The 24,699-nt window shown below is 33.0% G+C and overlaps 1 protein-coding gene across 6 annotated transcripts; it reads left to right on the top strand.

The window, feature by feature from the left end:
• Positions 1-539: 539 nt before the first annotated feature.
• On the top strand, positions 540-24,699 carry LOC115967452. 6 transcript variants are annotated; one of them, XM_031086548.1, is made up of 5 exons: positions 540-856; positions 3,120-3,217; positions 17,494-17,567; positions 18,157-18,204; positions 23,978-24,699. In XM_031086548.1, exons 4-5 carry the CDS (start codon positions 18,183-18,185, stop codon positions 24,559-24,561), a joined length of 606 nt encoding a protein of 201 aa, XP_030942408.1. In that variant the 5' UTR covers positions 540-856; positions 3,120-3,217; positions 17,494-17,567; positions 18,157-18,182; the 3' UTR covers positions 24,562-24,699. The 6 variants fall into 5 exon arrangements, with proteins under 6 accessions (XP_030942408.1, XP_030942412.1, XP_030942410.1 ...); XM_031086550.1 differs by lacking the exons at positions 540-856; positions 3,120-3,217 and adding an exon at positions 6,234-6,514; XM_031086547.1 differs by lacking the exons at positions 540-856; positions 3,120-3,217 and adding an exon at positions 17,011-17,100.

The following is a 24,699-nucleotide window of genomic DNA, read 5'->3' as shown; positions in this document are numbered from 1 at the left end:
GATGGCGATTGGAGCCTTTTTTTTTCTTTTCTTTTTTTAATCTTTTAAAAACACGTTTTTTAATCTAAGGTTGAGGATCAGATGCTAAATTTAATGTTTTTTTTATAACCAACTACCACGCTAAATTTAATCCATGCCCACAATTCAGCCGAGTTGTTTGTTGTAATGCCTATTGTAATTGAGTATCCTTTTATCCCATGTCCGTGACTATTCCAAATCACGATTACTATCTAGGCATGTGGAAAGTTTGAATATTAACAATTTTTTTTTTTTTTTTTTCACAATGCAGACTTCAATAATTACATTATTCACCGAATACAATCACAATCCATTCTACAAGCTTGGATTGATTGGTTTAGGGTCTCCACCAAGCTAGGTGGCCCTATTATTTATTACTGTCCTTACGGGGCCAGTATTCGCGCAATTTGTTGACACTGGCTTAATTGATTTCACTTTATGACAGGTGGCACCACAAGTGTACTGTACAATAAATTAACCAATCGATCTAAGCATTCATTAATTTTTGGATCGAACAGGAGGCCCCTCAAGACTTGAGACCCTCTGGAGGAGTTTTTCTCTCCCTCAGTAGGAGTTTTTCTCTCTTGCTTTGTGCAAGTCCTTCTCCCTCTTCCATTTTCGGGTCTCTCTAAGTTTTTGTAGCCTACAAAGGTTTGGTTAAATCCTCTCAGCAACATGGATCAAGCAGATACTGGTGGTTTTTTGTATCTTCAACTCACTTCAGTGGAGGAAGTTAAAATCTCTCCATTTCAACCAGGAGATTGGACCTTTCAGAGGAGTGCATGCGAGCCTTCAAGTCATCTCTAAGAACTGCCTGGAAGATGGGTCCGGTTTTAAGGTTTGTAGATTTGAGAATAAGGGTCTTCCATTTTAAGTTCTGTTCTTTTTTTCAAATGGAGTGGCTTTCTTTCTTTTGCTTTATTTGTGGTGCTTTGGGTCTTGGTGTGAATCATTGTGCTGGGATTAAAAGTAAGTCTGATTGTCATTGGCATTTTGGGGACTGGACCGGTGAAAATAGTGGTCCTTTGGGGGTTTTTGAGAAACATGGAGCTGATTGCAGAGGTGGGTCGGTGGAGAAAAGAAGGGAAGAAGTCGCCGGTGTCCAACACGCTCCAATGGGTGCTTGTCTGGCGAGTCTGGGTACGGAGCACTCAATTGATTCATCAAATCACCGAGGGCTAGGTGGCTAGTCAGAGATGCTGTCAGTGGTTCGCCCCTTGAGCCCAGTGCCCTCCTCTGTTGTGCACTCTTGTATTTCCCAAAGATTCTCAATGATGGGTTTGGGCTTTCAACTGCTATCCCCCGTGGCTCGAAAATTATCAAGCCCGAAACCCACAAGTAAGCACTCCCCTAAATATGAGCCCATCAGTATCCCTTTATGCCCAATGAGAGGGATTTTAAAAAGGGTCGCTAGAGCCCAGGAAAAGAAATTCCAAAATTTTAATAGGCAAGCACAAGGATACCTCTGGACTCTTGGGTTCATTAGGGGGGGCGGGGTGTAGTTGTCTGTGGTGTATTCTCCCAGTTATTTGTTTGCTTTCCTTGTTGTATCTCTTTTCAGTTGAATGAACAGTTCATGTTCTCTATCCAAAAAAAAAAAAAAATTTGGACCGATTGGTTAAGCTTTTCCTCTTCGGTGACCCTCATTTGTTCTTGGTTGATTATTGTTCCTGGGTGGCCAGCATTCATGTACTCAGTTCACACCTGTTGACTTAATTAGTTGGCAGCATATCACATGCAATTACCCAAAGAATTGGGTTAAAGTTAACTAACATCATATCACTTAATAGTTTTTTATTCGATTAATATTTTAAAAATCTTGAATTACAATTTTTTTTTTTTTTATTGGTATGGAATTGGACTCATTAGCACACGAATAAGAAGGAATTTCATGTTAATGAATCCTTGGAATTTGACAGATACCATATTTTATGTAGATTCATTATGGCTTTGTTAATGTTTGATCACCATCTTTATGAATTTTAGGATATATTTTAATGAGTAAACTACACCACCCACGCTTGAGGTTTATCAGAATGACATTGTTCCCAAATATTAGGGTATATGACTCTCTTGCTAATTGTTATAAATCAATATCAACTTGTTATATATTTACATTTATTTTGTCCAATTAATAAAAAATTAAACATCCTGACTTGATAATTTTAAGAATTTTGATTCAACAAAAATAAGAATAATGCTAAAGATACAACAAAATGTCATAACAATTTTACAACATTCATAAATTTGTGTCAATTTACATATGAACCCACCACAATCTCTAATTTAAATTCTTTAGTACACTAATTTAGGAAAGTTATGAAATTCTTATGACAATTTTTTGTGTCCTAGGCATTGCTTATAAAAATAAGTTTGGCCTCCCAAACATAATCATTAACCCCTTAAACAAAAAAAAAATAATAATAATAATAATTAAATATAAGCCCAAATAGGAACAAATTAACAAAATATTCAACGACAAAAAACCCTTTGAAAAACAAAAAATAAAAACTCCTAATTATTCAGATTTGTAATTCATTGAATTCATTTTGTAAAAATAACACCTAATTTCATTTTTCTTAAAAAAATTGTATCAAGAGAGATACCTTGGCCGTGATTTCTCTTCAATGGCACTGGCAGCTCTGCTTTTCTTGGCTTTTGCAATCGCAATAGCTTTGCTCTCCTCAAAAATTCAACTCATAGTCACACAGGTTTCATCTGTTATTTCTTTCTCTCTCTCTCTCTCTCTCTAGTTTTCTCTTCTCTATTATCATTTCAGATTCTCTCACTTTATTACTCTCATCTCATAATTATTAATTCTCACTTTATCTCTCCTCGGCCCCTTTTTGCTTTCTAATTTTGCTAGTAGGACATTGTAAATCTTCATGTATTTGTGTTTTATTTTATTTTTTATTTTTGTAATTTTTTATTTTTGTAATGTCCATATATTCAAGTTCTTATTTTATTATATTTTTTAATTTAAAAATTTTAACGACCACATTAGAAAAAATTCTTAGAACCGCCACTGACTCATTCACACCTATTGACTTAGTTTCACATCAAGACAAGTAATGGTTTTATTTTATTTTAACTTATGGCAGGGCAAGCATGTGCAAATGTTATAAATCCCCAAAATCCGATTACAATCAGCAATCCATTCTTCAAGCTTGGATAGATAGGTTAAGGGTCTCCCTCTCTGGTGAGCCTATTATTTATTCTTGGCTGATCATTATCCTTATCAAACATGTCTGACCATCCAGGTATTTGTTTGTCTCATATTCTCGTCATTTCTCTGCTGCTCTGTGTTCATTCATCTTCTACTCCAAATTTGCAATCTCCATCCACCACCTAAAACTAGTATTAAAATTGACAAACTAATTAGTTTATAACCATTTCAAATACAGGGTTGTGATACATATATATAGCATTTCTACTTAATAACTAATAGACTGAACACATTGTACACGTTCATAGTATCACATATAACTATAATAAATTCGAATTCAGTCTTTTTATATTTTCTAAGTTTAGATATATGAATTTGCATGGAAACATAATTAACACACAATCAAAGCATAATTAAAAGGACTCTTGACATGAGATTGAAATACATTTAAAATCTAGAGACATTTGGCATAAAATATTAGGGCAATGAGAATGATACTTTTTGACACAAAATTTGAGTGCAATTAAAAGTATTTTAGAGTTGATTGAACTTTCTCTTAGTTTCTGTTTTTATATATTATACGAAGTTGTAACATGTTCTTGTGCAAGGAAATATTCAACTGTAGTGATGATAAAGTGGTCTCACTAGGTGAGTGAGGTGGTCATCTCAATTTTCATTTTGAGTATTATGAATGAATCACTTGACACCAAAACTAATTAAAAAAATAAGGATGGATATTTGATGCAAAATTAGACAAGGTTAATTTGGATTCGAGCTAAATCATGATTGTGCTTCAACTTTAACATATTATTTATGATGTGTTAATTTATAAATTGATGGGAGGTAATTTGTAAATTTTGACTTTTTTTTTTGACAATTCAATATTTGAGGGATGAAGATTTGAACCCTAAACGTATTCGTTAGAAACCCTATAAGATTTCAATTAATCTCAAAACTCTTGGAAAAATATATATATCATGGCCATGGTTGATTTTGACATATTATTACACCTTACTATATATCCAACTAGCTAACTATATACTGATACACCTCACTATATGTATTAATACAACACACTATTGTTTTTAATTATTTAAAAAAAAATAGCTAACTAATTTTCTTATATTGACACATATTTTGGACGGTGTGGCAGACATTTTAAATTAATCTCGAATTAAAATCTCACAATTTAGAGTGGAAAGCTATCATGGACTCTAAAATTTATTACTCTTTAAATAATTTTTATCAATAGAAGAAAAAAAAAAATCTTTAACTAGGGAGGTAGTTATGGAAGCGCCTATTTAATATGGAATATTTCTTTGACACTAAAATTACATATAAAAATTTGTTCAAGAATTTAATAGATAACTAGGTTGTAATTTACGCATGAAAACATTCAACAATAGTAATGATAAGATGGTCTTACGTAAGTGAGTGAGGTGGTTATCTTGGTTTTCATGCTAAGTATTAGTAATGAGTCACTTGGCATAAAATTAGACTATAATTAAAAGTTAATTTGAATTCGGTTTGATGCCAAGTGATGAATTCAAATTGAAGTTGAGTTGACCACTTCACTTGCCAAGGTATGACCACCTTATCATTACTACCATTGAATATTTTCATGTGTAAGCACCAGTTATAACCATATAAAATATTGTGTGTGTATATACACACTAATTTATTTGCACATGCATTTCAATAAAGTTTTTTAATTATATAAGGAAAATTTTAAATATCAGAAATTTTATTTTGCTTGAACATAAGAAATATAAAAACAACTACCAATTTATAAAAAAAGATTTTTTTTTTTGGAAGAAAAAAATGCATAGGAAGGGACTGGACAACCCCTACACGCCTAGTACAACCAAGAAGGAGATATGCACAAACACGCTCACCAGTGGGAGTGACACTTGAACTTTATGTAATTATGTGAGACAAAGGTTTATTGAGGTCCTATATAAATCATAATATAATTTGTGTGACTTTGATGAAAGTGTTTGATACATTGGACTTTAAGATGATTTGTGTGTATGGGCAAAGTTCATTCTTCGCTTGATTTAGTTATAGTCTGTGAGAGTGCCTTTTTTCATGACACTCAGGCCCAAGGATCCTGGGGCTGATAAGTGGTTTGGTGAACCGAGTCTTGACTCACCGTAGCTAACAGACTGTTTAAGATTGAAGTGATGCACAGGGAATGCTTCCTACAATACAAGTAAAATGATAAGCAAGGATATTCGTATTGAAAGACATGTCAAAACAACAAGGTAAATTCGGAAAAAACAGGATCAACAAAGAGGTACAAAATAATGTTAAAGGGATCCTTGAATTATTGAGACATATTTCATTAATATGTTCTTTGTTAAGTTACAGAAGGCTCACTGGGACGTAATACAAGGTTCAATCAAACTCAAAAATTACAGTCTTGAATGGCTATTTCAGTCTTCAAAACTTGCAAAGTTTGATTCTCTTTGAATCCGAGTATGTGCAATAGTGGCTTTTACAGGGATACCGAGAAGCAATATTAACTTTTCTCTTAGTGTTTCCTTTCTTTTCACCGCAACTTTACTGATAGTTCTTTTCTCTAAGAATCTCCTCCCCCCCCCCCCCCAATCTTCATAACCTACTCCTTCCTTTAATAATGAAGTTCTGGCATCCTAGGGGAACCATTGGTTCCCCTGTTTTGTCTTATGTTGAACAAAGCCCATTCTGTGCCTATCACTCGGCAGGTTCTGTTTCCTGTTTTTCTCATTCTTTCCTTCTTTCAGCTTTGATTCCTTTGAAAGTATCTGGTTGGTTACCTTCTTCGGGATGTGCTGAGATATGCCCTTCTTGGTCTCACCATTTGTCAATTCCCCGTTTGCCCTTTTTTCCCATCTGGGCGGAATCCCATTCTGCCAACTTGAAAGTCGCCTGTTGCCATTCTCTTTTTCGTATTTCTCTGTTCTGGTTCCCCGAGACGCTTCTTGCTTGTGTCATGAGAGGTCGCTGGGTCTTTTGGCGCTTATGTTTCTTTGCTTTGTTTCTTATTTTCTTTTCCTGTCCTTTTCTTTCAAACTGTCTTAATCTTCTTTGACTGTGCGCCTGGAAGGATCCGCGCCCCTTGATGGTTGCTGAGGATCCTGGCTACTTAATCTCTTGCCGTGGGTTTTTTTTCCTTCTTGATGTTTCTTCGTTTGGGCTTCAAGCCTCCTAGGCCTTTTTTTCTTTCGTGGTCCCCTTGTACCTGCTTCTTTGGACTTGGCTTGTTCTTCTTTTGGGCTTGGCTTATTCTTTTGGGCTTCTCTCACTGTGATCTTTTCTAGACCTCAACATAGTCTAATCCAGTCATGGGTAACTTCTTCAAACTCTTCTTCTATTTCGTCTTCTTTTTTATTATAACTAAATATAGATTAATTATCCTAATTATCTCTCAAATTTTGAATGGTGGTTGTGCTTTTAATTGTGGCAGTTTAAATATCAGTGTTTGCTTTTAATTTTTACTTCTAATTCTATTTCGATAAATGTTCTATAATGTATATATTTCAAGTTTAAAATTTCCAAATAAGTTATTAAAATTAAATTATTATGAAAAAAGTATTAAAAGAAATAAGAAATTTTGCAGGAGTTGATAAAATTGTTTAATGAAATTTATACTGGATCGAATTGATAATAAGTTTTGATAAGAAAATTAGGTTGATTTCTAATGGGTTGAATAGGTTCTAAGGGGAATGCAGTCAATGAACTGAAAGTTGTTTTAGTCTTTTACATAGATTCAAAGTAATTTTAAATGTACTTAAAAGTGGTTTGAATTTGGAGGAATAATTTGCACAAAATTAGATAATACAAAATCTATATTTAGAATGACAATTGGCACAAAACTCGAATGTAATCAAAATATATTTCGTAACATTTCTTTAGCTTCTACTTTGATATATTATTATATTAATTATTATATTAAACTATTTAGAAATTGTTTATAGTTTTCTATTTCAATTAATTTTAATAACAACATAGAAGAGAATTATAAAGACTTAACTTACTTAAAAAAATCTTCTCAACAAAAATAAAAAATAAAGGAAGAAGAAGAAGTCAGACGAGATATTATACTAATATATTGACTGAATTAGTTAGGCTTACTAGTTATTAAATCAAGAATGATCTAGCTTGTCAAATCGATGAACTGATAAACCGATCTAAGACTTTAATCAGAACATATATATATATATATATATATATATATATATATATATGATGCCGTAAAATATAATCAAATCTAGTGGGTTTGCCTTTGCCACCAAACTTCGTGGTTCGAATCTTCTCTTACCCATTGTAATTATAAAAATATGAAAAACTAAAAAATAAAAATCTAGCAGGTTTTCTGTGAATGTCTTTTTTTTTTTTTTTTTTTTTTTTTTTAAATGTCTAACCTGGACAGCATTTCTAAAAACGCTCAGGCTCCTTCCCATACCCATAATTACTTATCTACCTTTTTAGAATGCTTTTATTAATAGTTTGGCAATTTGTCTGGAAAAAAAAAAAAAAAAAAAGATTTATATTAAAGTAAGAAATGAAAAAAAAAAAAAAAAAATTTTGAGAAGAAATGAAAAAAAATTAAGTTTAAATATTAGAATATACTTTACCCAAATGTGGTTTGAGACTTTTTAACTTTGATTACTTGCGGTTTAAAAGTGTGACATTACCTACCTAAAATTGGCTCTGTTATGTGATTTTTATACTTTACTTACCCACATGTGGTTTCAATCTTTTTGAAGAAGGCTCTAATTCCATTGCAAACAATGTCGAGTTAGTCAAAATGTGTGTGTGTGGAGAAGAAAGAAAAAGATATTACTTTTGAACAACTTTTAAGAGATAGGGGGTGCCACAAGCCAAGGTCCCCAACGGAGATATGTGATATTGGTTTGGTGGATGGAAAACTCCATCCTTTTCTCTGATTCTTTGGTCTTAAGAATGTTGGTTTTAAGAATGAGTGATTCCTCTTCTTTGACCCATACTGTCCAACCTTGGAACAGACCGTCAATTAATGCGTTCCACTTATTGAACAAGGTTCAATGGTTGATTTGCAACCCTTTGATGTTGAAGGTGTCCTTAGGGTAATCTCATAACTTATGGGGTGGAGATGATGGGGTCAATCCATGAATTTTCATTTCTTTTGTAGCATTTCAACCCTTTGATGCTGAATGTCCTTAGGGTAATCTCATAACTTAAGGGGTGGAGATGATGGGGTCAATCCATGAATTTTCATTTCTTTTGCAGCATTTCACTCAAAGGGTTGGTTTGCGCCATTCAATAAGATGGGTTCTGGAAATATATATATATATAGACACACACGGTGTTTAATTGGCTTTGTAAAAAATTACTTGCTTTTTTTATTATTTATTTATTGAAATGAGAGGATGTTTTAACATAAAGACCAAATGAGGAGTCTTTCATTTCACTTGCTTATGCTTGGACCGGTCTGGGTTTTGTTCTTTTTTTTTTTTTTTTTTTTTTTTTTTTTTGGAGAGAGTTTCAAGCTATGACGTCCGCTCTGATGAAAGTTTCACAATTTATAGTAATACTACTCTCAAATCTTATTCTTTATTTATTTTTTTTTAAATGGTTTTTTTTTCTTTTTTTTTTCTTTTTTTTTTTAAACATTGCACAACGGAATCAACCTTAAGCGTGCAAAGTAACATTTTTTAAACTACCAATAAAGAATATTAAAATGACTCAAGCATCATATAGGTAAAGCATAATTTACCCAAAAATATTATATTCTATGATATAGTTGCAACAATTTCCATAATTGTATATTTTAATTTTATGATAGAAGTTCTTTATCTAAAATGTTTATTTATTTTTCAGACAAGTCTAAAATGTATTGATTTAATCACCTTGCACTCTTAACATGATGAACACTCCACAAATATAAGTACTTGTAGGGTGTAAGGGACAAGGATTAGGGTTAGGGCTAGAATTTAAGTCTTTAAGAGAGATTTTCACACACACGCGCTTAGATTAGGATACAATATAATTCTATCCCAAAAAAAGAAAAAAAATGTATTGATTTACAATTTAAGGAAAAATGCTTTGACACATTGTAAATTTTAGAATAGGGATCATTATACTCTCTAAACTTTTATTTTATTCAATTTAGTCCTTAAACTTCACACATGTGCTAAATTAGTATTTCAATTAGTTTTTCGTTAATAAATTAACGGATTATTCACATGAAGAGCACGTGAAAGTATGAAACTCAAAAATTAATGAACTCTACAGAAACCGGTGGAAAGAACAGAGAGAAACCTGTTTAGTTTAGAGGGAGAGAGAAAAACCTAGGACACAGAGTGAGGATTATGAGTAAATCTAAACCGCCGTCAATCTAGGTTTGTTTTTAGAGTTGAGAGCCATATAGCAATTTTCTTCAAGATGTATCAATTCAAAGTTCAAAGCCAACTCTATTACTACATGCTTGAGCTACCAAAAGATCATCTTCACGCGAAGGTTCTAGCTTGTTTCCCAATGTAAAAATACTAATTCTTTATTTTAATTAACACTTATAATTCAATATGCTGTTTTGCCTAAAAATCTGTTTAATGAATTTTTTTTTTCCTGTTTTGCCTAAAAATACTAATTCTTTATTTTAATTAACACTTACAACAGTCTCTCTAAAACCACAAAATGCTCCAAATGTCTCTAAACAGAGATATATATAATGTCACAATCAAAACACAAAACATAATCTTGTTCTCGTAAAAGCAAGCAAATTGGAACAACAAAACGGAATCAAAACAGCAAGGGAAGAACAAAAAGAGATGGGGAAGGAGAAGCCAATCTTACCCAATCTAGGCCACATGCACTTGGGGGTGGAGAGGAGGATGATCTCCACCGTTTTTCGCAATAGATGATCCTAGCTTGAGTGAGGCAGGTCTTCCTTAATGGCATCACTGAAAAACAGAGCTGTCTCTCATGAAATATAAATGGGTAAATTACATTATTGGTCCTTATTTTTTACATATTGTGCCAACAAGTCTTCGACCTTTCAATTGTATTAATTTGATCTCATACTTTTCAGTATGATATTAATTTAGTCTCTAGTGCCCTGGCGACAGCCACTAGTGCTCTCATGCCCTGGTGCGTGTAGAAGCAGTGTTGGTCTTGCAGTTTAGTCTTGCAAGAGTTTTGGTGACCTCCTGGTGAGGTGAGGTCAGTCTTGGTAACCTCTTTCTCTGGGGAAGGGAGAGTGGGGTTATAGCAGTATGGCGGATGAACTGGAAGCTATGTGGAGTAAACTAAGTTTTACAGAAGAAGAAGGTGAAGATATTGTGTTAGGGAGTAGTAGTACGAAGTTAGCGAGGGAGATTGGAAAAAATTGTGTGGTGATGAAGATTCTTACAAAACGCATAATTTTTCTGGAAGCTTTAAGAAAGAACATGAGAATGTTGTGGAAACCAAACAGGGGCCTCCAAATCTCTGAAATTGAAAATGACATGTTTCTTGTGGAGTTTGGCGATGGAAGAGATAAGAAACGGGTAATGGAGATGAGCCCTTGGTGCTTTGAAAAGCAACTTATACTTTTGCAGGAATTTGAAGGTGAGCTGGTCCCAAAAGAAATAGTCCTGAAATGGACCCCTTTTTGGGTTCAAATATACAACCTTCCGCTAAAGAGCATGACACGCGAAACTGGGATGGAAATCGGGGCAAAGATCGGAACAGTTTTAGACATTGATGTGCCTGAAAAAGGAGTACAATGGGGAAAATGTTTAAGGGTACGAATTCAGTTTGATGCCACTAGAAAACTGGTTAGGGGAAAAAGGGTTTCGATTGAAGGCGGAGAGAGCAGATGGGTATTTTTTAGATATGAGCGGCTGCCGAACTTCTGCTACCGGTGTGGAAAGCTGGATCATGGAGAAAAGGAATGTGCAGAAAAATAGGGGTTGGAGAATGGAGAGGATGGGGGTTGTATGCAATACGGGGCGTGGTTAAGGGGTGAACCAGGAAGACGGATGGGGAATGATCAGGGAAGACCGGAAGGCTCTAATAAAATGAGCTTCAAGCAGAATAGGGAGGAGTCGACGGCTGGGATGTTTGTGCAAGAAGCGGTCCGGCAAGAGGTGAGGGAGGAAGCAGGTGGAGGTCACGTGAGTGGGAGCAGGACCAGTCAAAGGTCTAGTCAGTGTTACAAGTCAGAGGAAAAGAGGGTGGCGTGTGAAGATGAGGAATTCAATCATGAAAATGGAAAGTCAAGCCTGCCACAAGAAAAGGGGAATGGGGGATTAGACATGAGAGGCATGAACTCTCTGACAAGCAACCTTCCCACAGCAGAAATTGAGAGAGATATGCAGTGGGAGAAAACAAAGAGTAAGGTGGAAGACAGCAAACAAAAAGAGAAGGAAGGGCACACCGATGCTGGGAATGTATTGGGCCTGGAGACTTTACAGACCATCCCATGGGCCGAAGAAGTGTCTAGCCCGTTAGCAATGAGCTTTAACAAAGAGAAGGGGTGGGTTGCTGAAACTTTGGGCCCTACAAGTGGGCATTGGAAAAGGCTTGCAAGACAAAATAATAAGCCCAGCCCAGTTAAAAGAGACAGCCCAGAAAAATTAAAAAGAAGTGGTCCGGTCCCTTTACAAGAGTTGGATCCTAATGCTCTAAATACCAAACGGAAGAAAGGTAAGACTCAGACAGGGGAAAAAATTGATGAAGACAAGAATATGGATGGCGGAGAGGCGGTGGCTGCTGTGCAGCACCGCCGAGCTCAATGAGCGTCTTAGCATGGAATTGAGGGGGGTTGGGGACTCCTCCGGCAGTTCGTACACTCACCGAAGAGGTGAAAGAAAAAAATCCCATTTTGGTGTTCTTGGCAGAAACAAAAGCAACAACGGAGAGGATGAAAGGATTTCAATATAAGTTGGGTTTTACTCAAGGGATTATTGTTCCTTGCGATGGTAAAAGCAGTGGCCTTGCAATGCTGTGGAAGGAAGGCGTAGATGTCCGTTTCAAGAGTTGCTCTCACTCCCATATCGATGTGGTGGTTCACGGTGAAGGCAGTGGAGGCCCGTGGAGGACCACTGGGTTTTATGGTCACCCCGCCACAAGTATGAGGCAAAGCTCCTGGCAATTGATAGAATCCCTGTATGGCCAATGCAAGATGCCGTGGTTGGTTTGCGGGGACTTTAATGAAATCTTGCATCCAGACGAGAAGATGGGGTGGAAGGAAAGGGATGCGGATCAGATGAGGGACTTTAGGGAGTCACTTAGCAGATGCGGTTTGATTGATTTAGGTTTTGTTGGTCCGAGGTTTACCTGGTGTAATGGGCGTTTTGGTGATCAGCGCACGCTGCTTCGGCTGGACAGAATGGTTGTAAATGAGGAATGGATGAAGATTTTTCCTGAAGCAAAGGTTCACAATGTATCAATGTCGGTTTCGGATCATTGTTTGCTGGTCCTGCTACTCAAAAAGAATGAAAATATCTAACATGTCTAACAAACTAATAAATTTTTTTTTTCTGCTACATCAATTGCTAATTGTACAACCACATCATATACTAAAATTTATAAAATAAAATAAATAAATAAAAGAAAAGAAAGAAAGAGAACAAACTTCTATTCTCACGTGAGCCAGATTAAGGGAAAATCAAATCCCTAACTTTCACTCTCACTTCTTTCATGGCCACCATAGTTGTACCCCAGAAGAAGAGTGACGAAACTACCACTGCCCATTCCCACACTAATTAATTCTACTAGCCCTTCTTTAGAATTTTCATCTAAGAGAGCAACGACTTTATTAGTCCTGCCCTAACTCCTCATAATCAAAACCAACTGCTTCTTGTTCTTCTTGTTGTTTTTCTTCTAATTTGGTGTTTGTTGTGCCATGGTGCATTTGACGATAATGTCTTTGAAACCAGTGAAGCTTTTCATGTTCTTGACATTGTTGTTGTTGTTCATGATGGTGGTAGTGCTTTTGTTGTAGTGTTGAAGCTGAAGCCTACCCTATATCCCAGTAGAATTTTTAAAAGAAGAAGATGCTGAAAATGAAAATTTAAGAAGTGGAGTTTGGGATTTAATTTTCCCCAATCTAACTCACATGAGAACATAAGTTTGTTCTCTGTTTTTGTTTTTCTGTTTTTTTATTTTAGTATGGCGTGACTGTACCGTTGGTAATTGATGTGGTAGAAAATAATTTTTTTTTTATTAGTTCATTAGACACATTAGATATTTCTATCCAAGACATAAGAGCAGAGGCTAAATTGACGCTGCACTGAAAGGTTAGTGAACAAATTGACCAAATTAAAAGGTCAAAAACTAAATTGACACATGACATAAAGGATATGAACCAATTATGTAATTTGTCCTGTAAGGACCAGATTTAAGTCCCTAGCCCAAAGGATAGATGGACTTATTCCCAAAGAGCCCAAAACAATGAATTTGTAGAGAGTAGGTTGGAAAGCTGGACTAAAACGAGTAGGAAAACGAATAAGATGGATTCAAATTACAAGAAAACGAAGATGGACAAGTTTTGACTACAGAAAATCATTCTCAGCATAGTCCAACGAGAACCGTTCTTATATATTGCTCTTGAGTTTGATTACAAGTTTAGTTCCTGATTGCTACAGTATTTCTTTCTTGATTTCTCGACCCCCCCCCCTTTCATCGCTTCCTCCTTCTTTTATATTCTCTTCCCCTTTCATCTTTTTCCTCCATGTGCATGTCGGGTGATTGGTGTTGATACTTGTCCTATCAACACCTCCTATAAGTCTTCACATAGTAGCTGTAAGGCTGACGTCCACTGTTCAGGTATCACCTCCACATTGATGCGGCTAGAGAGTTAGTTGCAGTGCATTTAATGCGGAGGTAGCAGCTTTCTCTTTAGATATTTTAGGACTTCCCCTTCCCTATGTTCTTGCAATGCCTATCCATACTGGCAAAACCTTTTGGAGCGTTCCCCTGAATAGTAGACCACTTCTTCTGACCTCGGCCTTGATTAGCCGAGGAAACATTCATCCTCAACCCACCCTCCAAGGCAATTATGACCGAAACTAACTTCTTCATTTACTAATATGAATTCCCTTGTCAATGTCTGCCCCTCTTTGGACAACCTCTCGTCCGGATTGGGCCTCAGACCCAATACCCCTACATGTCCAATATAAAATGTGTGGCTTTTTTTTTTTTTTAAAGTTAAAAATGTGGTCTTTATACCACTTGTAAACGGGTGACGTTTGCTTTTTGAGTGACACAATTTTTTTTTTTTTTTCCATCTTTGTAGGTAATAGGTAAATAATAAAAGTTAATTTCAATGATATATCTATAAAATGAGGTTGCTCTGTTGAAACTTAGTGGATAATGATCCGATATAGAAAAAATAGGAAGGATAATGACAAGGTTTTTTTTTTTTTTTTTTTTTTAACTTTTAAAAAAGGGTAATGATAAGTTAATGAATAATAATAATAATCACTAGTCGCTGACCCATGCAAAGCACGGGAAAACTATTGAGTATATGAAATATTTTTTAATTTTGGTTTATTTACAACAATCATAATATCATAAATGCATAGTATACTTAGAAACATGAGGTAACATTAATAATATACAAATTATTTTATATAATTATTTTATAAAATTTCATATAATAAATTAATTTCTATCTAGCAAATATTTTAACTCTTTAAGTACTATCCGGCAAATATTGTAACTTTTGTGGGAATGAACGTTAAGTGAGCACAATTTTTAATTTATTTTTCTAAGACGTATATGAATTTTTTGCAAACATTACTTTCGCTGATTTTTGTAAGAATATTTAAACAATTAATTTTTTTTCTTCCTCTTTGATTGCAAAGTAGGATTTCAATCTCAAAAATTCCTAACCTCAATATAAAAAATTCAGTTGCTAAACAAAAAATATCAATTAATAAAAATTATGATTCTAGTCCTTAGTATCCTCAATTATCCAATAGATGTTGCATTGTTAAAATAACAATTTGTTTTTTCAACAATTATTGTGATTTTGTTGCATGACATACCTAAACGCAAGGCAATAATGATGGAAGATATGTAGCATGCAAGCTATAGAGATATAAAGATTTATTAGAAAGTCTCTTTAGAAGAAGTTTATGTTTTTATTTTTGATTACTTGCCTTCGATAAAGATAAAAATAAAATCAATCACCAAAAAGATTTTTTTTAAAAAAGTGAATAAGAGAGAAATATATAAATACAAAATTTTTAATATAATTACATATTACAAAGTTATAATTTATTATATATATATATAAGCCAAGAAATAGCTAATGAAATAATCTCTGAAATTAATATGAACAAAACTCATCATCATGATCATTTAACTATATGAAAGAAAGAACACAAACAAACACATGGGCTATAAAAGTAAAAATAAAAAAGACAAAAGAAAGAAAAGCTACGAAGAGAAATTTACATACCTAGAAGACAAAGAGTTTGTAGAAACAAAAGAAAGGGCATAGAGGGTTTTCGTATGGTGCCATCGGTCAAACCAATTAATAATTAAATAATTTAAAAAATAAAGCAAAAATAAAATAACTCATAATATTTATTAAAAATTTATCCAAGGCACATAAATAAGTTTAAGTGAGTATTCAAACCTCATAATACTAAAAAGATTATAAATAATCATATTAACATTACGAAAAGATTTATTTTTATGACAACTTTTGTTTTTATATGTTTTACAATGTAATCAAAAGGAATTAATTGGACTCCAAGATTGAATTGAAGCTTTTTTATTTTAATAAGAAATTCAAGCTATTTTAATGTTTAGATACAAATTGTTCTATGCTTAGAGTAAATATATAAATTTTTTATAGAAAAAATAGGAAGGATAATGACAAGGTTTTTTTTTTTTTTTTTTTTTTTTTTTTTTTTTTTTTTTTAAAAAAGGGTAATGATAAGTTAATGAATATAATAATAATCTATATATATATATATATATATATATATATATATATATATATATATGTATAAAAACCGAAGCTTTTCAAGCTTCCACAATTTTCAATGTCAGCACATCATTAAAAAAAAATAATAACAAAATAATTAACAAAATAATAACAAATAATAAAACAAAAAAAATAATAAAAAATAATAAAACACAAAAAATAAAACCATTCCTTCTCTTTCCCTTTCACGATTACCTTTCCCTTTCATGAATACCATCCCTCCTCTACGAGCTCTTCTCTGCCAAAATAAAACAATTCCTTCTCTTTCCCTTTCACGAATACCTTTCCCTTTCACGAATACCATTCCTCCTCTACGAGCTCTTCTCTACCTTTTCCTTTCCACGGCAATACCAGACCTTCCTCCCACACAAATACTCTGCTATTACCTTTCTTTCCACGGCAAGACCCAACGATCTGACCCAACAGACCGAGGCCGATTCTCTGCCATTTCTTTTCCATGGCAAGACCCAACAATCCGACCCAACAATCCGACCCAACAACCCAACAGACCGAGGCCGATTCTCTACCATTTCTTTTCCACGGCAAGACCCAACAATCCGACCCAATTCCACAGCAATACCAAACCTTCCTCCCATACGAATACTCTGCCATTACCTTCCTTTCCACGGCAAGACCCAACAATCCTACCCAACAGACCGAGGCCGATTCTCTGCCATTTCTTTTCCACGACAAGACCCAACGATCTGACCCAACAAACCAATCCTCTGCCTCTTCCTTTCCACGGCAAGACCCAACGATCCGACCCAACAGACCGATCCTCTGCCTCTCCCTTTCCACGACAAGACCCAACAGCCCGATACCGATCCAACCCAACAGACCGATCCTCTGCCTCTTCCTTTCCACGGCAAGCCCATGGCCACAGATCCCACCATACCCATAGCCCATGGCCCAACAACTATGTCGGTCAGCAATGCAACCGACCTAGCCCGTCGAGACCGGCCCAAAGGTATTATCTTATAAACCTATATATATATATATATATATATATATTTATATTTTTTTTTTTTTTCTGAATCCGAACTCTATATAGATTAGGAGTCTATAATTATATATATAAACCTTTCAAGATTCACGGTTTCTAGGTATGTTTTTTTTTTTTTTCACGGCTATTCAATTTCTAGGTATGTTTTTTTTTTTTCACGGCTATTCAATTTGTGTGGAAACTGAGCTATAGATTATTTTCTTACCCCAGCCTATTTTGTATTCTATAGTTGATTGAATTGTAATTTTTGTGCACACACTTAGATAATCAATTTAACTTTTTTTTGAATTTTAGTTCTATTGGTCAATTTGAATTGTTTTTGTGTGGAAACTGAGCCACAGGTTTGAATTTGTTTAGTGGAAACTGAGCGATATGGAGTTATCTACTTGCTTCCTGATAATCTTAGCGAAATTGGTGTGGAGTACATTGAGGTTAGTTATTCATTACATTGTTCATACTGAATTTTTGAATTTTTTTTTTTAAATCAAATAGTATCATTGTGTGTCAAGAGTTTTTTTTTTTTTTTTTTTTTTTTGGTTGGCTATATATATGTGTACATAATAATGATGTTTGTTGGCTGTACATATGTTTTTGTTATTGGCTTCGCACAAGAGTTTGATAGAATTCCTAAACAGTGTTCATAAGGTTGCTATTTTAAATCTGCTTTTATCATTGTGATGAAGAAGTTGCTGTATATATATTTGTCTTCTATTAATGAGTTTTATGGTTGCTGTTTATTACATAAGTGGTGAAGATCTTTTTGGAAAAAATTATTGCTTTATGCAGATTGGAATTTGAAGGCATGTTTTCTTAACGTCACAACTAATAAATTATTGCACGTATAGTAAGTTTGTAATTTATTATTAATATTCTTGAAAGTGTCAAAGTTTATAATTTTAGTCCAAATTTTGTGGTTTGTTATTGTGATTTTTATGTTATTTTGGTCATTATTTTAATTTATGAAAGGAACTAAGAATATATTATGCTCTCAATAATAGTTTTTTACCTCTATTGTTTTAGGGACTCTATATACTTGAGACTCTTTGATGTTTGAAGTTTCTGAGCAAGGTATGCTTTTAGTTTTTTATATTAATTTTTGGAGTGCATGTTTTCATTTGGATTTTCGACATTGATAATGTTTGCAACCTCTTTATCAAAGAAAAGTTATTCTTAGGGAAAAATGTCAACAAAAACTTAATAGTTGAATTCTGAATGCCTAATGTATTAGGCAAGCAATACAAAATGTTTTAATGTTGTTGTGGTTTTGCTCTGTTATTATTCTGTTTCATCATTGATAGTTATGAAGATTCTTTTTTCTTTTTTTCTTTTTTTTTTGGTGGCATATTGAGTTCCTGTTGGGTTTTCATTGTTGGTGGGAAAGTAACTTTTTCCTTTTTATTTCATGAGAAGAGTTTTTGAGAAATTCACTTTTTTTTATCACTGAAATTCAACATATTACCTACAGCCATCCAAAATTAATATAAGAGATTAATTCCTGTTTGTTTATATATTCTTCATGGATATATAAAATAATGATTATTTTATAGTTTAAATCATCAATTGCCATTTTTAGTTTGTAGATTTTGGATCATGTTGAATTGTATGGTTCCTTATTTCAAAATTCCAAACCTTTACATAAGATTCATTAAGACAAAAGATCAACTCTTGAGTAATATCATTAAAAGAATTACTACGATGTTAAAACATATTAGAATAGTGAACTCTCTTCCACCATGTTCAAATTATGCAGTGAAATGAGACTTAAGTTTATATTGCTAAAATAACTCTCTCTTTCCCCTTTTGGGTATTTGGATTAAATTGGTTTGGGTATCTATCTATTTTCAATAAGGCTGAGGAAAACTACCATATAGTATGAGACTGAAATTCATATTGGTGAAATAACTATTTTTTTTTTCCCCAGTTTTGCTAATTACCTAGCATGAGTCATTGATTTCTTTGTTGACATTCTTATGCCACAACAAAATGTTTTTCTCTTTTTGATATACATTAGATAGGCTCAGGCATTAGCCTATTTTTTTTCATGAAAGTTATGCCACTATGTTCATATTTATTTTTGTATTGTAGACAGTTTAGCCTCACTATACATACTTTATCTTTGAATCTTATAAGCTTACAAATAGATGAACGACAATACCTTCTTTGATCTTGAAATATTGCTGGTATGTCTTGAGCCAAGTAGAAATTATTTAATCTTGCAATCTTACTTATTTTAAGATAATATCTAATACCATTCTCATCCTGCATAATCATATTTAACTGAGTTATATTTTAGATCAAGTTACATTTTCAACAACAAATAAATGCATGTGTATGTATGATGCAGGACTTTGCACCATAATACGTTTGAACAATGCAATTTATTTTAATGGGTTTTTTTTAAAATAAAATAAAATAAAATTTAGTTACTGTAGGGATTGTTTTATATATCTTTCAGTTCAATTATAGGAACATGGTCATGTTTATATGTCCTACTAAAGTGTCCTTATAAAATCTCACCTTGCCAAATCATGCAATTATTCTTTGAAACTTTGTCTCCATCTGTGGTGGTGGAGCTTATTACTTACTCTTGCCTTTTGCACTATACCTCTCCCTCCATTCAACATTCTACTTCTTCACAAGGCCTGAGATAACTAAGTGAAGAATTTGTGAACATTCTTTGAGGTATGAGGTGAATACTTCAATAAAGCTATTAATTCGTTATGGTTTCTTTGTTCTTAAAAAAAATTATTTCTTTACTTTTACTGCCCATGAATATGATGGGCTTATAATGGATGGTCATAATATGAATTTTTTTGCCAATAAATCTCGGAAGTGAAATCCATGACTTTGATTCTTCAATTAGGTTTGTGATTACTATTTATATAGATCTTAGTTGTCCATTCATGTTGTTTTCTAGGATTCCCTCCTTAATTTATCTCAAAACTTGAATAATTGTTAAATTTTGCTTTAATAATTTAGGAAATGGGAGGAATTTGATAATGGAATTGTAGTATCATTTGTTCAGTCACAAAAGATTATGTTTGTCGTGTTTGGCCTTCATTCAATGCAAATAGAAAATCTATTTCAAAGTATACAATTAAATGGAGCAATGAAAATTTATTCAAATAAAACTTAGATAAGAAAGTTGAATTTTTGTAGAAGAGTTGAGTGATTGGTAGGTAATATATATATTCTTCAAGTTTAATTGTCTTTTGTCAAGTGGAATGATCATCTATTCTTCATGGATAGGATTAATTGTCTTTTGTCAAGTGGAATGTTCAACGACAATTACTGCTCTTCAATTGTTTTCTCTTCACATTTAAGGGTCAAAGGAACTTTTAAAAAATTTACATGAGAATATAGACATTATCCATCACCAACAACTTTAACATACCCTTGTTTTGTCCTCTATATTTCTGTGAATTCTAAACTTGGGCAAGTTGGTACAGGTATACATTAAGGAATTTATTAGGATATGCCTATGCGTAGACTTTTGGTGGAGAAGCACTGATATTAAGAGTGGATATTTAACACTTCTAAGACGCATAAAAAAAACTCAATAAATCTTCATGTTGGTCATGCCAAACATATCAAAAAATATATATTTCTAATCCAATATTAATAGCTTTTTCTTCTGTAAAATCTTCTAAGGTTAATAAGCCATGGTCTTTCCTCTCTTATGGCATTCAATTATAAGTATGCATTTATAATCACAGGTAGATTGTTTGCTTCCCACCAAGAGAGTTTTCTGAAATAAGTGAAAATGCTTCCACATGCTAGTATAAATTAATTTTTTTTGTAGTCTAGCTCTTTTATATCCTTTTTTAGGGGACTTCATATGAATTTGTTGATTGCTCCCATGGTAAGCAACTATGGGAACTGTGTAAAGAGAAGTATGAACCACTATGGCTTTAAGGGGGAAACCATTGTGATGTGGAGCTCAAATTGAGCACAAGATTCTTTCTTCAAAATTTGTGCTTTTAGTCAAAATTAGCATTTTCTTTGTCCTTTAACATACAACTAATAATTTGGTTTATAAACAATATGCTTTGTGTAGTTTTTTGGTTGGTACGTATGTCATGGGTTAAAAAAATGCATATATGTTTAGACTTCAATAGGATTTTTTCCTTTTTCTTTTTTAGTTAGTATGGTTTAGTAGGAGTTGTAAAATTGAATTAACCATCTATTGAATGGATAGAGTATGGAGAATATGTGTCTTAAATTAATGAGGTTGAGTGAATTTGTGTCCTAAGTAATTTGCGTTTGTGATGAAGAAGAACAAGACATTCATGATCCAATGTTCTATTTTCATTTTACTTTTGAATCTATAATAGTCTCAAGTAGTACCAAATACCAATCCATATTTTTTTAATAAAAAAAAATCAAATAGTATCATTGTGTGTCGAGAGTTTTTTTACTACTTCAAGAGAAGTTTAGATAGTATCATTGTGTGTCAAGAGGAATTGAAAAACAATATCTAAACTTCAACGTTTTTTTAAATATAATGAATGCATTGAATATTTAGTGGAAGACATCAAATAAATGAAATTGAAAAATAAGAATGTGCTATCAGAGAATCGATGCTGAATTCCAATAGTTAATGTCACATCATTTGGAAAAAATTGGTAGCTTTCCTGTGCATCACACGGGTTAGTGACTAATAATAATAATGATGGAGTAATAACTAGCCTCATCACACGTGTTTCACGCATGCGATAAGGCTCTTTTTTTTTCTTTTTTTTTAGTATCATAATTTTGTTTTCATCACAATTTGAAAAAATAGATAGGATTTTTTTTTTGATGAGAATAGGATTCATTTTTTTTTTTTTTTTGATACATAGGATTCATTTTTCAATTAGAAGCTTTTGCGTGTTTATCCAAATCCAATCGTTAATGTAATACTTATATAAAAAATAATAATAATAGTAGTGTGTACTAAATCCTTAAAAAAAAAAAAAAAAAAAAAAAAGATAATGTAATAGTTTAAAAAAGTAACGTGCGATAGTTTAATCTGACACTCTTTCTTTCTTTTTTTTCTTTTTTTTTTTTAAGTGTGGGATAATTTTTCCTTATTTTATGGGAGGGGTAATTGTTTTTTTTCAAACATGGGTAGTGGGAAGAATTTTTTTTTTTTTTTTTTTTTTCCTTTTTATCAACGATGACTATTTAGTGGGGAGTCAGTAAGCATTAGGTTTTTTTCTTTTAATTTTTATCTATTTACGATTTTAATCTCATTTTTTTATTTAGGAATAAGGATAAATTAATTAAATTATAGGTATTTTTGGAAGTGAAAAATGCAGTAACTAACTTTCTGAATCATCTTCTATATCTATACTATTATTTAAGGGGCTTTTTCTGTTTGGATTCCTCATTTTTTTAGTTCAAAAATGCCCCTAAACCCTTATGTTTAAGTAGAGACAAAATTAAAGGACAATCCAGTAAAAATGCAACTCTAACTCCTACTAAAATATTGCCTAAAAAATAGGACCACCCTCCTATTAATTTTCAAATTGATTTATTCACTTATAAATTAGATTTTCAAAATAAAAATTATATATATAAAAAAAATAATATAAAAACACAGTTTTTTTTACAAAATAGGACCATTAAAAAAAAAAGCCTCATCGCACGTGCGAAGCGCGTGTGATGAGGCTAGTAATAACTAGCCTCTGAGCATGCACTCACGCGTGTGCTCAGAGGCTTTTTTATTTTTATTTTGGTAAAGATTAATAATTTACATTTATTATAATTTAGGATTTCTACTTTTTCCAATCATAAAAAAATACATGGGGTGAGTTTTGCAGATTAGAGGAGTTTTTTTTTTTTTTTTTTTTAATACAAGACAAAATTCTATTCTAGCCTAATCTAAGTGTATATATGTGTGAAGCTCCCTCCTGGAGACTTAAATCCCGGCCCTTGCCCCCCACACCCTACAAGTACTTATACTTATGGAGTGACCATCGCACCAAGGGTGTGCGGTGGTTAGATTAGAAGAGTTTTAAAACTAACAAAAGAGTGATCCTATTTTGTAGGAAGTTAGTGAGTAGAAGAAGGAATTTAAATCAACGTAAAAGTATGAGTTTATTAGAAGCATGAAGGCATTTCAATGTAGAAGTAGGAATTTATTATTTTTGTCAATTTACTATTTTAACCCCATTTTTAAGTTTTAGGTAGGAGTATTTTTGATAGTAAAAAAAAAGCAATAACTAACTTTCTTTTGCCAATTTACTATTTCAACCCTATTTTTAAGTTGTTGGTTAATTAATTTAGGGATATTTTTAACAGGAAAAAAAGCAATAACTAACTTTCTAAATCCTCTTAATATATACAGATAATAATGATGATAATAATAATAATAATAATCATCATCATCTAAACAATAAAAAATAAAAACTAGCAAAAATTATAGAATTAAAGAATTAATTCATTCCAATTCCAAATAACCTAGATTTGATCAATTTCAAAACTAACATAGATTTGATAAATAATATTTAAATGAGATAGAAAAATAATACAGAATAGGTTGGAAAGTATATTTGAAAAGATAAGTACGTAAAAGAAAAAAATAACTGTTTGCTCTTCAAACATGTGAAAATGTGACTAAGCTAGATTAAAAGTATAAATTTGGCACATGTGTTTAAGTTCAAAAGGTAAATTAGCTAAAATCCTAAAATTTAGGGGCTTATAGGACATTTTTTCCATTGATTTAATTTAATCCACTCCAAAAGGACATCATGGGATGATGGGAATTCAGTCTCTATTGATTTCTTGAGAAATCTCCCGTAACATCGGTGTCGTTGGTCGTTTGTGCTAGACTAATTGGACTTATTGATTTTGGAAGGGCAAGGCAAGGTTGATATGCATAAGGTAGCATTTTTTCGGGGAGTGACGGGGGAGATTAATCCACCCAAGTTCACAATGGGTCGTTCAGATTCTCCAAAAGGACGCAAATCAACCAAGAGTGGAAAACACTCTGCATCATCAGGAAGAAGAAGTAACCAAAAGTTACGCACAACAAATGTTCAGACCAAGGCACATCCAATAACTTCTGGCCAGACATACATGAGTCAAACAAATGGAAAACGCAAACAATCGGACAGCATGAATCCAAATGAAGATAATGCTACTGGAAAATGCCTATACAAGAAATCAAGCACTTGCCTCAATGACAAGGAAACAAAACAGTCCACTAGTAAACAGAATGTTGGTAGCCCAGAAAATTCTGTTTTCAAAAAGGAAGATTCCCCAGAGCTTCCAACTCCCGAAAAAATCTCTGAAACGCAGGCTACAAGCAAAGCTCGATACCATTCAAGAGCACGCTCCAATAGTCCATCACCTTCTCTCAAGAGGAAACACGATGGTGAAACTGAGAGAGAAGTTAAAGAGAAAATCCAAAAGAAGAAACGGAAGCTCGTTGATAACTAAGATGGCAGTCCTTTTGATGATTAGTGGCAATTTCCAGTCGTTGTGTTATTTATCATTTGAAGATTGTATTTTCTGTTATTCGGGGTGAGTCAAATAGTTAATTGTGGAATAAATCGTTAAGGTAGTATTTGAATAAAT

Source organism: Quercus lobata, chromosome 11 (genome assembly GCF_001633185.2).
Source record: "Quercus lobata isolate SW786 chromosome 11, ValleyOak3.0 Primary Assembly, whole genome shotgun sequence".
NCBI classification, from domain to species: Eukaryota; Viridiplantae; Streptophyta; class Magnoliopsida; order Fagales; family Fagaceae; genus Quercus; species Quercus lobata.
Note: the sequence above shows the minus strand (reverse complement) of the source record. Positions and strands in the feature narration are given on the sequence as shown.

Excerpts from the sequence above, each read along its gene's own strand:
- LOC115967452 (XM_031086548.1), top strand. The coding sequence starts at position 18,183 with ATGTTTGAAGTTTCTGAGCAAG. Across the intron at positions 18,205-23,977 it reads GTTTGAAGTTTCTGAGCAAG|GGCAAGGCAAGGTTGATATG; the intron begins GTATGCTTTTAG and ends TGATTTTGGAAG.